At 47.7% G+C, this 14,444-nt stretch overlaps 1 protein-coding gene across 1 annotated transcript in view; it reads right to left on the reverse strand.

Annotated features, from left to right (window-relative positions):
• The window catches only part of LOC123856552 (beta-galactosidase-1-like protein 2), a 54,985-nt gene that overhangs the window by 14,463 nt on the left and 26,078 nt on the right, over positions 1 to 14,444 (reverse strand). Inside the window, exons 6-8 of the mRNA XM_045892719.3 lie at positions 11,276 to 11,368; positions 8,391 to 8,472; positions 2,483 to 2,553 (exon numbers count right to left, since the gene is read on the reverse strand). Of these exons, the coding sequence (XP_045748675.1) occupies positions 2,483 to 2,553; positions 8,391 to 8,472; positions 11,276 to 11,368 (246 nt within the window). The remainder of the gene's footprint in view (positions 1 to 2,482; positions 2,554 to 8,390; positions 8,473 to 11,275; positions 11,369 to 14,444) is intronic.

Here is a 14,444-nt window from a genome sequence, read left to right on the forward strand (position 1 = left end):
TAGTTTAAACATTAGTTTACAAAACTGGACGAGAAAATCAGGGAGTTATTTAGCACAGCTATTCCAGTGCAGGCCCTGCAGCCGCAGTATCTGGCTTCATACCTTGGCTAGGACGTTCGATAACAATTAAGTCTTTAATATTACTTCAGAATGCTGACTTTGGTGTGGGATTGCCCCAGGGATGCAGAAACCATTCCCAGAACCATGTTCTACTGTGCTGTGTTTGAAGAAGCACCAGAGCATCGAGGGGAGATAGAAGGACTAACACGCTGGTGTTTCAGGTTCCACACCAGAGAGCCGTCCTCATTCATCAAGTACTTTCTCTGTTAGCGGTGGCCTTACATTTAGAGGGCAACACATACAGAGCAACCAAATCTAGTCCACAGTGATGGGACAGATTTATTATCTGTTGAATAGAAGATACCAACCACGCCAGAGGAAAAGCCAAAGTAGTCACAATAATTTTTTTAGCAAGACTTGTGGCTTGGTTTTTGTTTTTTTTTTTTTACACCTGTCCACCTCCCAAGAAGGGGATACACTGTGCCATGTTTAAGTCACTAAGGGTGAAGTAGATTCTATGTGCCACATGTCAATAGTCTCCAGGGCTAGGAGGGGGCTCCCTGACTTAAGGGCGCCAGGGCCAAGGTACAGGGATGCCCACCAGTGGCCCAGGTCACTGCGCCGCACGATGTGGGTAAGAGCTGGAGCTCTGCCTCAGTCAGACAGTGCCGTACCCCCTCACCCGCCACTTACTGGGTGCTCTATTTGTTCTCCAATCGGTCTCCTTGACTGTACAACAGTAACCATGGTAGCCAGCTGACCTGGTTACTGGGAGAATTAAATGAGATAATGCACATAATGCCTTTCGCACACGGTGCCTAGCACTTGGGAAGTGCTCAAGAAACACCCACGTTAATTATCTTCATCACTGGACATGCACATGAGGGCCCAGCAGGGTGCTGTTGGACAGCCCAAAGTTGAGCAGAGCTGGGCCTGTCCTGTTTGAGCATTCAAAGCAGACTCTGATCTAAGTCCCCTTCCTTGAGGAAAACATCACTGAACGGAACTGCGGACAGAAAGGCCGTTAACGGTGCCAGTCTGTCAGCAGGATGACCCGGCCTGGGTGCACAGCTGTGGGGCCCCTATCTAAGGATGACCATAAAGGAGCCAACATGAAGCCTTGCTTTCCTGGGTGCTTTCCAAATATTACTTCATTTGATCCTCAAACAACCCCCTGAGCAGGACCTATCATTATCCCCACTTCACAGGAGAGGAAAGAGAAGCAGAGGGGTCACACTACCTAGTGGGCAAAGAGACAGCTCACGATATCCTATACCTGCCTTAGACAGCACTCAGGTACAATCCTCTTTAGTTGCTGGGCTATTGTTTATTTTTGTTTATTCCCCAGGTTGGTCACAAACCCATAAGGCAAAGACCTGCCATCTTAGTCACCACAGGGTAACAGGGCCTAGCCACATTCCACACACAGAGCAGGCACTCAGTCAACACTGGAAGGAAGGAAGGGAGAAAGGGGCTGGACCTGGGCCCACTGTCTCTCCCCTGCTCGGCCTAACAAAGTCTGCCTGGTGTCAGGTCCCATCCTGCCCCATTTCTTCCTGGTCACCTTCCCTGAGCATTCCGCCTGTCCCTCTAAACTCAGATAGTAGCCACATCATACACACAGGTGGCCCTCATCCTCCACAGCTTCACACTCCCCTGGGGACTTCATATGGATGTGCCTTTGGACCTACTTCTGCTCTCAGAAATGAACAGGTGGAATGGAGAACAGCCCCCACATCTCTGAAGCCATGTACTCACGGGGGATACTAATGTTCCAGTGGCTCCCCACTAGGCCCGGGAAATCAATGCCTACACCTAATAGGTGGTGACAGTCTGGGGCATTCACACCCTTCAGCAGGACACGGTGAGGGATGGGGCCCCAGCTCTGCGAATGGGCTGCCACTACCGTGGCCAGATCCCATCTGCCTCCTTAGGAGAGGCATGTGAACTCAAGAGAAAAGAATCAATCAGAATAGGATTTAACTGTAAATTCCCATCAACCTGAAGGATGTGAACTTATACTCGGAAACTCCTCTCCTCTCTCCTCTGACCAGGGATGGCCCAGGCTTCCCATCTTGCTGATGACAATAATCTTTCTAGGCCCAGAGGGACCTTACGGGTTAAAGTCAGACACACAGTAGAGGTCAGGAAAGCATTACTCCTCTCAATCCCAAGATGGGCATATCTGGGGCTAATGGAGTCCACAGAATTCTAGTCCAGAGCCTCTGTGAACAGCAGAAGTATGGCTGGGAGGTGAAAGGCTGAGCGAGCCCAGAGCCGTCCTCTCCCCATCCTGGAGCCCTGGGCAGAGCTGCAGGTACCTCACAGCAGTTCACACTTCCTGACAGAGGCTCCACTTGACTCTAGGACTTTCGACACTCACCCCAAGCAGAGCCGGAAGCTGCCCCTGGGCCAGACTTACCTGCACACTTAAGAGAAAGTTGGTTAATAACTGCAGTTCATGTTGTGACTGCAGGTTGATGGTGGCCAGCACTGTGAATGAAAAAGAGAAAGAGAAACAAAGCATTGTTTTAAAAGCCAGGGAGACTTTCTGAACTAACGCAGACCTTTCCCAATTTACCAGCAAAATAAATTAATCTTGACATTGTTTCCCACCTCCAATTAGAGTTTAGTTGCTCTGATGTCAGGAGATTTATCTTGTTCCTCTCAGAAACTCCACCACTCAGCTCAGAGCTTACAGGGCAATCACTCACTAGGCATCTGTTCTTGATTAATGTAATTTTTACAAGCAGAGTGTACATTTCTGGTAATTATTCTTTCATAGGAGCCCAGAGTCTGATCTTTGTTTTGCACCTCAAGCATTTAGTGCAAAGTAATGATCTAAATGAAGACTTCCCTTTTATTTCTTAAATGAGGGCTAATTTTCTATTTCATTCCATAATGTGTCCATTTTTTAGTTTAAAATTATATTTTAAATGGCATCAGTGAAAAGTATGCCCAAGAAAAATGTGCTACATTTGGCCTATATGGTCATGGACCTTTTAGCCTACCCCAGCTGCAGAACTTGGCTCTGAGGCTCCTTGCCTGCCTGTTGTCTGCTTGGACAGTAGGCCTCATATGCACTGGGCTTGGCCTGAGCTCCCGAAGGTCTGGGAATGCATGACAGAGACCAACCAGCCCGCCAAGCTGGCCACCCTGACACTCTCCTGGTAGACATAAGCCACTGATTACCAGTGATTAAAAATAAACAATAGCTGAGGCTCTATGAGGTTAAATAACTTGCTTCAAGGTCACACAACTGGTGAGCAGCAGAGTAGTGCTGCAACCCAGGCCCATCGGACACTGACCCATTGTCCTGTGATGTCACCATCCCCTAGCAAGCCACTGGATAAGACCCTACACATCCAGACACCTCCTCACCTAAAGGAGAAACCTTGAAGACAGGATGCCTGTCTGAAACTGAGCAGGTAGAAATCTCAGAAGTGAACAGGATTAGAATGGCTAAAAACATGGCATCTATTCCTAGCCTTCCTGACTCCTCACTAATATAAAAATAAAGGAATCCAAAGGTGGAAGTCCATAAAGAACAAGACCTAGAGAGTAGACAAAACAGAGAGGAAGTTTCAAGAAAATCTCAGGAGGCTGCAAAGGGCAGTGGGTCAGTAAACAGCCTAGAAGAGTGGAAGAAGCTTCAACCGACTCCCCACCCTCCAGCCCCAGTCCTTGTCTCACGTCCCAGGCACTGTGCAGCAGGGAACACACTTCCGTCCCCTGCCTCACACACTCCTCAAGCCTCTTCCCCACTGGTGCCCCACCCTGGAGGACCACATTCTCTAGGTAAGCTGAGTGTCTCCAGGCTGGGAGGGATCAGCGCAGCAGACTGTGAAGTAAGAGATCTGCAGCTGGTCAGTAAGGGCCATCTCAGCCAAAGGATTACTGCCCATTCCTCCTGTCTGCTCCCAGGATATCTGCAGCAACAGACCAAAGGATTCGTCTCTGGAAACACTTAATAGAGCTAAAGACAGTATCTCCAAACGCCGACATTTGGGCTTCCCTCCTGGAAATAGCACACCCCAGCCCAATCACCCTACAGGGGAGCACACCTGCCCCAGCCCCTCCTGGCACTCAGCTCCCAGCTGGCCGTTTAGTGCCTCCTCTCTAAACTGCTCAGTCCTCTTTAAACTGCTCATTCCAGAGCCAAACAATTGAGGAAATCCCCTCACATGAAGATTGAGCAGAACTGGTAAATCTTTAAAAAAAAAAAAAAAGTAAAATATCCTCAGAGCAAAGTAAGAAAGATAGTGTCCATTTAAAAAGTATGCCATGTGGGGCGCCTGGGTGGCTCAGTCGTTAAGCGTCTGCCTTCGGCTCAGGTCATGATCCCAGGGTCCTGGGATCGAGCCCCGCATCGGGCTCCCTGCTCCGCGGGAAGCCTGTTTCTCCCTCTCCCACTCCCTCTGCTTGTGTTCCCTCTCTCGCTGTGTCTCTCTGTCAAATAAATAAAATCTTTAAAAAATAAATAAATAAATAAAAAATAAAAAGTATGCCATGAGAAAAGAAATATATTCAAGAAAACAAGACCCAGGAAATATGAGGATTACAAGACAAATTGAGGATGTCACCCAGAAAGTGGAACTAATGGGCAGGGATACATCAAGAAGATAAGAAACTTAGAGAATAGATATGAGAGTCCAACCTACAAATAACAGGAGTGACCAAAAGATCAGAAAAAGGAAAGCATTTAAAAAAAAAAAATCCACTGACTGGATGTTCCACTGTTTCAATTCAAATGACGCCCGAAAGTTCCACAAAAGGAAAAAAATCCCACACCAAAGAACATCATTGTGAAATAGCAGAATACCGAGGACAAAGGGAAAATCCTGTAATTTTCTAGAAATGGGAAGGAAAAAAAACAGGAAGAACATATAAAAGGATCAGGAACCAGAGTGTCCTTGTACCTCAGCAGTGAGGTGGGTGCTAGAAAATCTGGGCACAGCGCAGAGAAGGGGGGATTGGGCAGGAGACCCAGAGTTCACCTCGGGTAAAGCCGGGTAGCCGGCTTCCATCAGGTCAGGGGCGGTGGGGTCTCAGGCCCATCGGACTTGACATAGAGTCTGATATGTGCAGGTATTTGAAACACACGTGACAGGAGTTTGGAAAACCTTTGGTAAAGCGTTTGTTTAAAAGAGAAGGGGGGCACACCTTAAACTAACGTAACGTGTGTCAACTATGTGCGTGTCAAGTCAAATTCAAAGAAAAAATAACGATGAAAAGAGAAAGGGGAGAGAAAAGAGAATTGAAAGACAAGAAAAGGAAACGGGACAGTTACACTGAAAGTGAAAACCAAGCCCAGCGAAAGCGAGTCAGCTCACCAGCAGCGCCCCGAATACCGCTCGTAGGGCAGGGCGGCGGGCAGGAGAGGCATCTCCACGCGCACAAGGCCGGCCCGTAAAGCCAGTCAGAATCACCGAGGAGCTACGGTGCCGCCGGGATGCCGCGGGCCAGTGTCACGTCTGGGGACCGGGAGGAGGCAGCAGCATTTCTGCGACCTTATGCTACACCTGTGCATGCCTTAACTCTAGTTACACTTTTAGGTAATGGCGAAAAGTCCTTCCGACAGCAGGCAGAGCTCCGGAGGTAAGGGTTGGGGTGCAGGGCACCGGGAGGGGCGGCGCGGGGGGCGGCGCGGAGGCGGGGGCAGAGAGGACGGGGTAGGGAGGGGGGCACAGGGGACGACGGCGGGGGAGAGGGGCACGGCGGGGCGGGGCGGGGCGGGGCATGGCGAGGGGCGGAGCGGGCCGTGGAGGAGGGCCTGGAGTCCCGCGGCCGGCCTCGTCGACTCCCTCCGTGCGTCGGCGGCGTTGCTCAGCGCGGTGCTCACGCGCTAACCCTGTGCACCCGCCTCCAAAGGGTCTTGCCTGGGGGCACTGGCCACAGCCCCTCCCAGGCCCCACCGGAAGTGATGGGCCGGCGGAGGCCGTGGAAGCAGCCACAAGAAGACAGTGCCATCGCGTGGAAGGAGCGGGAATCGCGGCTGGTCCCTGAGGAGCTCAGTGGGTCTGGGGAAAGGGCCTTCTCTTGCCCGTTCATCCAACGAGACACCCCCGAGTGCCCCCCGCAGGCCGGCGCTGGCCTAGGGCTGCGGAGATGAAAGGCCCTATCTGTTCAGTCTAGTAGAGGGGAGGGCGACGCAGAAGGAACGGGAAGCCCGGCGTGCTGCCGCAGAGGCAAGCGGGTGGTGGGAGCCCTTAGGAAGTATCTGGCAGCTGATAGGAGGCCCTTCAACGACCATCATCCTTGCGGAGCATGAACCGTGTCCAGGCACAGGGGCACCGCCAAGCAAGACGGAACCCAGGCCCTGGTGGATCTTACCGCCGCAGTCAAACAGGTGAATAAAACAAAGAAACTACCCAGAATGTTAGAAGGCAAAAATAAAGCAGGGCCCAAGGGCTGGGGGAGCTCCAGAAGGAGCTGCATTTCAAATGGGTGCTCAGAGGAAGCCTCACTTCGAGGTGACCTGGGAGAAAAGTGGGAGGAGAGGTCTCTGCAGGAAGGCTGGGGGTGTCCAGTATGTTCCAGAAACAGATAGGAGGCCAGGAGGAGGGGGGAACAGGATGGCAGGGGGAGGGGGGCCAGGAGACACCTAGCCAGGTCACAGAGGTCACAGGTCAAAGGAGGCCCTTCGAGGCCTTTCTCATAACTTGTGCTTCAGTGTGAGGAAGGCTGGGTGTACCTGGAGTTAAGGTGAGGCCTGAGGCAATCCAAATGACATTTGCAAATGCTGCTATGTTGAGAAAAAGTTGTGTCGGAGGCAGCAGTGAAGAAAGGAGATCAGTTCAGGGCCGCTGCAACAGCCCACATAAGAATGATGGTAATAGCGGACAGGGTAAAACTTACTTGGATCGGGATAAATTTGAAGATAAAGCTAAAGATAAAAAGGATTTGCTGTGTGTCCGGCATACACAAGGAGAGGCCTGAAAGTGCCTACAAAGTTTAGGTCTGGGCAACTGGGGGAAATGGAGTTGCAATTTACTGAGAAAAAGAAGACGGAAGGTGGGACAGGCTCTGGGAGGGAAACAGACAAGTTCAGTTCCCCGCGGGTTCCACTGAGATCGGCAGCCTTCCCGGGGTGCTGTGCCCAGTAGGCAGATGCACACGTGAGGCAGGAGTTCAGGAAGGTCGCTCATGGAGACGTGCACCTCACACTCATCAACACACAGGTCAGACCTAAAGGCACCTGGATGACATCACCAGGGTGGTGAGTGTGTGGAGAGGAACATTCATTCCAAGCAGTGAGAAGTAAAGAATTTAAACATCAGAACTCAGGAACAGAGAAGTGACCAGCAGGAGATACCAAGTAGGAGCAGCCTGTGAGGTCAGAGAAAAAACAGGAAATTGGGTCTCAGACACCAAGGGACGAAAGAGATTGATGGTTGCTGACAAAATCTGAGAGGTCAGAGGCGACAAGGACGAGCATTTAAATTTGTAGCACGGAGGTCACTGGCAACCCTGAAAAGAGCAGTGACAGTGGAATGGTGAGGGTGGTAACGTGACCCCGATGGTTTGAGAGAGATGGAGAGGAAATGGACTGGGGCGGCCATTGAGCATGGACATGGGGAGATTTCTTGAAGGGGAGCAGAGAAACACAGCAGCCTCTAGATAGGGAAATGAATCAAGAGATTTGTTTTACAAGCGAGAAATAACAACATGTTTACATGCCGATGGGAATGACCCATTAGAGAAAATCTGATGACCCAGGGCAGAAGCAGGAGTTGCTGGAGCAATGCCCTTGAGTAGCTGAGGGACAAGGGGCTTGGTGCGCAAGGGTGAAGCTGGCCAGAGCCTCTACAGTAACAGGAAGAGACGCAGAGTAAGGGAAACAGATGGCGCTGATGGAGGGCCGCCACGGTGATCTTCTGTTCACTTGCTGCCCAGCCAGCTGCCATCACCACAGGGGCTACATACCCCCTGGGTGGTGGTCACCCATCTCCATGATTTTGGCAGCGTTTGAGTAAGCCACCCTCCCAGGACAGCCCATAACGCTTCATCTGCTCTGCCCTCTCTGCAGACATTCAGAGAACTTCCGTCTAGGATGACTAACTCACCATTCCTGTCCTGCAGTCTGCAGAGCACTATTAGTGTCCTGAGTGAGTGCTCAGCCCAAGTGGGAGACCAGAGATCCGTCTGCCACAGATCCTCCAACCCTCTGAGGCCCAGAGCTTCGGGCCCAATGCCATGCAAATAGGAGAAGCCCAGACATCAGGGAAACTCCACTTGCGACCCAGGCCATTTGGGGAAGCATGCAGAGTGAGGCCAGGGTGCTGTCTCCCCCCCCCCACCCCGCCCCCGCACAGCATCCAGGCAGGCACCTCCATCCATGACTCCCTTTTGCAGGCCGTCCTTGTTGTCTGAAGTCAAGAGCAATTCCACAATACCTCGGTCCTCCAAGGCCTATGGGGGAAAAGAAAACAAGTCAATCTGTCGTTCCTCAGAGCTGGGAAGGTGGCAGCTAGAAGAGAAAGAGGGCAAGATTCAAAATAAAGCATTTACTTCCCCGCAAAAAGTGAACAGAAACCTATCCTGTCTGTGCCCAACATGGTCAACAAAGCTCCTATCGGCTGAAGTCCAGCTGTGGCAGGGGTAGGGCTGTCAGGCTCTGGCATCCCTTGGCTGCCTCAGATGTGGTGAGGTGCCAGATCTGGCTAGTGCGTGCGCTCTTCTTAGACAGCCCCACTCAGGCCGGCTTGCAGGGTCTCCACAAGCAGGCCAGGCCCTCCTGACCCTCCAGCTCCCCCTGCACCAGAAGCAAGCTGCCCATCCTTCCCCCACACTAGGCCAGGGAGGGCTCTGTCCAACACAGTCACATGCCCATGACACACTGCACGTGCCCAGTAGAACAGGAAGAGCTCCTTGAAAGTTGTCAAATGAAGAAGTGGAAGGAGCACACGCTGTGCTAAGAGGCAATAACCATTTTACTACTCAGAATAACTGCTACCATTTATGAACCACTTACAATCATGCTAGGCCTTCTGCTAAACACTTTACATAGACTGTCCTATTCACTCTTCACAATAACTGTACAGAGGAAGAGTCTCAGAGAGGTTGGATAAAGGGTTAAGGGATACAAAGCAAATTAGATAGTATGGACCTGAATCAAGAGTCTGTCCACCTTGGAAAGTCTGCTCTGGGGCTGTGGGCTCTAAAGGATCAGAAACCCCGGCAAGGGGGACTCTCCTCTAATTTTCCCTGCAGATATTTTGACAAGACTGCTTATTTCAACCAAATTCTTTGGGAAATAGGTGAGACAGAGAGAGAATCCAGTGGGTACATAATGTTCATGTCTAAAGCCTGATGCCAGTAAGGAAAGAGCAGAGGGGGCCCTAATTCTCAGAGACAACAGAAGCTGCAGAAGTTCAATCCATTAAGCAAGGTGAGATGTTTATTAAAAGCCCTGGACCCAGCACCTCGCAACTCTCTAGCCAGTCATTCGCCGATACGTAACAGGCTTTGCCTCAGTTCCTACCTTATGCAAATAACATCGTGGGGGTTGGGAGGGTATAAGCTTCTTTTACAGCTGTACTATTACACTTGACTTTTTACAGGCATTAATTTATTGACTGCACACTGGAAGGGGTAATTACTATTTCCTGAGCACCAGCGATCTGCCAAGCAGAGTTAGGGGTCTTGTGTCTATAATCTCACTTCATTCCCAGAGCAGCCTTAGAGAAAGGCATTCCTGTCTCCATTAAGCACATGATGAAGCTAAGGCTCAAAAAGGTGAGGTGATTTACCCAAGGTCATCCTGTGCTGATGATGTCCATATGTCTGCAACACCCAGGACAAGCTGCAAGACAGCTTAAGAGGGGATCCTCCCAAGAGGTCAGGATGACAGCGGGTGGGTGCTGCAGCTTCCCTTTGTCCATCTGTCTCACATATGGATACCTTTCCCAGACACAAAGGAAGTGTTGACTGAGCTGGAGAAGCCCCTTGAAGGGGTTGCCCTCTCCTCCCCACCCATTAGCAGAACTCTCCTTCTCTATAGCTCAGGACTCAGTAAACACCTGTTGGAGAAGCCCTAGCATTTGAGAGACAGTCCAAGGGAAGGAGTTATAGTGGGAGAAGCTCTCCTATCATGAGCCCTGGATGGGATCTTTCTAGCTAATTCAAAGGCAAAGATGGAGCTGGAGGTATGGTCTAAACAGGCTGCAGTTGGGCTTGACTATCAGGATGCCTGGGAATGCCTCTTCCTAGATAAAGGCTTATTCCCTACACAGGGCTTTCTGCAGGTGATAAGAAGGGGGCAAGAGTAGATAAGAACCTATAAGCTAGAGTGCTTGAACTTGGTCTGCCTGTGTGCAGGGAATGAGGTAATTTCCAGATGGAAAATGAATCTGCCTATGACAGCAGAAGAGATGCTGACATCAAGGGCCAAAGCTAAAGCAGCTTTAATTAGGTGGATTCCCTGAGGCCACTTAACATTTCCTCAACCCACACCATGGCCCGTCCTTCTAAGTACCCTAAAACCATTGCCAATAATCTATCAAAGTGTTATTTATTCACTACTTACTACATGCCTAGAACAGTCCTGAGCCAAGTGATCTCACACACATGCACAATTCAGAGAGGCAAATTCTCTCACTAGTCCCACTTCAAAGAAGAGAAAATGGAGGTTTAGAAAAATTAAGGAATTTGCTCAAGGACTTAGCTACAAAAGGATAGAAACCAGATCTAAAAAAACAGGCCTGTTTTTTTAAGTATCATCTAGCCCTGCCATATACTGGTCTGCCATACATTCAATCAGTGGTTCTCAAACTAACCTACACATTGGAATCAGATGTCTGAGGACCACCCCAGCGATTCTTATTTGATTGGTATGGTATATGGCCTGGGCATAGGGATTTTTAAAGTGTATGTTCAGATGAAGCTGGGAACCCTTGCTTTAGATGCTAGAATGAGAGCAGCCTCTACAGAGAGACTTCACTAATCATCACACTCAATGAAGCCCATCCCTTTATTCTCAGCCATTGCAATTCCATGTATGTACTGCAATCCCCAATTAGACTCAATCTATAGAGGGTAAATAAGTGATGACCCCACTGAAATAAAAGTATGGTGAAAGGATTCACTAATTAATAAATGATGCTAGGAAATGTGGTATTAATATGAGAAAAGAATTAGGCCAACATGTCACATCATAGCCCATACTACATTTCAGAGGAAGGAATATGAAGAAATAAACCAAGCTGACTCTTACTTTCTTGATGTAAGGCATATAGGCAGGGTCTCTGTTATAGGAACCATATTCATTCTCCACCTGCACAGCAATGATGGGGCCTCCGTGCTTGTACTGGGGAAAGAGACAAACAAAAGCTGAGTTTGTAGTGGAAACTGTACTAATTTCACCACATTTATCACCAATTACCAGCAAAATATTCCATTTGAAAGCAAAAGTCTCAAAAGATTTGGTTATATAATTGAGAATGATGTCAGTAAGACAGAGTAGGTAGGGAGCTCCAGGTCCTTGCTCTCTTATGGAAACATCAAATAAACAGTTACAAACTGACTAAAATAACTTATAAGAGCTCTGGAAACCAGTTAAATGTTTAAGCAAATCAAGGAAAACACATGTTTAAAATGGTAAGAAATCAGGCGCCTGGGTGGCTCAGTTGGTTAAGTGACTGCCTTCAGCTCAGGTCATGATCCTGGAGTCCTGGGATCGAGTCCCACATCGGGCTCCCTGCTCAGCAGGGAGTCTGCTTCTCCCTCTGACCCTCCTCCCTCTCATGCTCTCTGTCTCTCATTCTCTCTCTCGCAAATAAATAAAATCTTAAAAAAAATTTAAAAAAATAAAATAAAAAAATGATAAGAAATCTCATGGTGTCTTTGCTCACTCTCGCCCTACCCCCTCTCCGGCATAGCATGGCATAGTCAGAAAAAAGCAACCCAATTCCCAGTTCCCTCCCTCAAGACAGAAGGAGCAAAATGGAACTTGTTTGCAATATTCTGGGCTGTCTGTAGGTTGCCCAGTAGACTAGTTTCAGTCTCATCTTACTTGGAACTCAGACAGGAAATGGCATAGCTTGGACCTCAGGTTGGAAGCTACATAAGGCAATTAAGATCACAGCATGTGAAAATTTCAGGGGGTCTACAGACCCATGTATGCCAGGGTGCAAGGGATTATAGGCAGAGGAATATGATAGAACATCTAAGGCCACAAAAAGAAGCTGGCGTGAGACTCTTTCGGAAATTAAGACATGTAAAACCAGCCAGGGAAAGTTGGGAGGAAAAAAAAGGTGGTGCACACACAGGACAGACTAAATGTGTGCCCAGAAAACATCTGAGAAGATCTAAAGCCATCACCCCATGCTGATCTTAATGCTTAGGTGCCCACCAAATAATGAAGGTGTTCCCCACCAGTCTGCAAAGACTGAGAGAGGTGACTGTTGTTTCAAATGCCCAATTTTCTTTTTCTTTTTTTTTAAAGATTTTATTTATTTATTTGAGAGAGAATGAGATAGAGAGAGAGCATGAGAGGGGGGAGGGTCAGAGGGAGAAGCAGACTCCCTGCTGAGCAAGGAGCCTGATGCGGGACTCGATCCTGGGACTCCAGGATCATGACCTGAGCTGAAGGCAGTCGCTTAACCAACTGAGCCACCCAGGCGCCCATCAAATGCCCAATATTCAACAACAACAACAACAAACACAAGGCAAAGAAACAGGGTAACACAGCTCATTCAAAAGGATAAACTAAATCTCTAGAAAAAGTCTCTAAAGAACACATGCTGGATTTACTAGACAAAGATTTTAAAACAACTGCCATATATATGCTCAAAGAGCTAAAGAAAACATGGACAAAGAAACCAGGAAGAGGCTATATCAGCAAAGTGAAAATATCAATAAAGAGAAAGTATAAAAAAACTAAACAGGATTTCTGGAGCTGAAAAATATAATATCTGAATAGAAAAATTCACCATAGAAGATCAACAGCAGATTCAAACAGAAAGAAGAAAGAATGGGATAACTTGAAGACAAGTCATTTTAATTATTCAGTCTGTAGAGCAAAAAGAGACCGAGAACGGGGAAAAGTGAATAGAACCTGAGGGACATACACAACATCAGTAAGCAGACAAATACACTCATTGCAGAAATCCCAAAAAGAAGAAAGAAAAGGGGCAGAGAGATTATTTGAAGAATTAATTGGCTGGAAACCTCTCAAATTTGAGGAGACATGGATATACAAATCCAAGAATCTTCAGTGAACTCCAAGTAGCATTAACCAAGAGCCTAAACCAAGACACATTACAATCAAACTGTCAGAGCCAAAGACAAAAAGAGATTCTTGACAGGAGCAAGAGAAAAGCAACTTGACATGTATGAATGATCCCCAATAAGACCATCAGTGGCTATCTCACCATGAATTTGCAGGGCAGTGACAGAAGGATGATACATTCAAAGTGCTGAAGGAAAAAAAAAAAAAAAAAAAAACGAACTATCAACCAAGAATTCTACATCCAGCATAACTGTCCTTCAAAAAATGAGGGAGAAATTAAGACATTCTCAGACAAATAAAAGTTGAGGGAGTTTGATACCACTAGACTTGACTTATGAGAAATACTATATGGAGTCCCTCAAGTTAAAATGAAAAGATGCTAGACAGTGACTTGAAACCATAGGAAAATACAAAGTTCTCCAGTAAAGGTAAATGTCAAAAAGAATGAAATCTTGCCATTCTCAACAATGTGGATATAACTAGAGGGTATTATGCTGAGCAAAATAAGTCAGTCAGAGAAAGACAAATACCATATGATTCACTGATATGTGGTATTTAAGAAACAAAACAAATGAACATAGGGAAAGGGAAGGAAAAATAAAATAAGATGAAAATTGAGAGAGAAGCAAACCATAAGAGATGCTGTACTCTAGGAAACAAAGTGAGAGTTGCTGGAGGGGAGGTGGGTGGGGGTAAGGGGTAATTGGGTGATGGGCATTAAGGAGGACACTTGATGTAATGAGCACTGGGTATTATATGCAAGTGATGAATCATTAAATACTACCTCTTGAAACTAATTTTTAAAAAAAAGAAAATTGTAGGGGTGCCTGGGTGGCTCAGATGGTTGAGTGTCTGCCTTCGGCTCAGGTCGTGATCCCAGAGTCCTGGGATCGAGCCCCATGTAGGCTCCCTGCTCAGTGGGGAGCCTGCTTCTCCCTCTCCCTCTGCCATTCCCTCCACTTGTGTTCTCTGGCTCTATTTCTCTGTCAAATAAATAAGTAAAATCTTTTTTAAAAATATAAAAACCAGTATTATTCTAATTTTAATTTATAAATCTACTTCTTTTTTACAGGACTCAAAAGACAAATGCATGAAAATAATTACTAATCTATATTAATGAGGACACAACATATAAAGATTTGACTTGTGACAT

This window comes from Mirounga angustirostris, unplaced genomic scaffold (assembly GCF_029215605.1).
Source record: "Mirounga angustirostris isolate CCGP_5_RB_7025 unplaced genomic scaffold, mMirAng1.0.hap1 SCAF_13, whole genome shotgun sequence".
NCBI lineage: Eukaryota > Metazoa > Chordata > Mammalia > Carnivora > Phocidae > Mirounga > Mirounga angustirostris.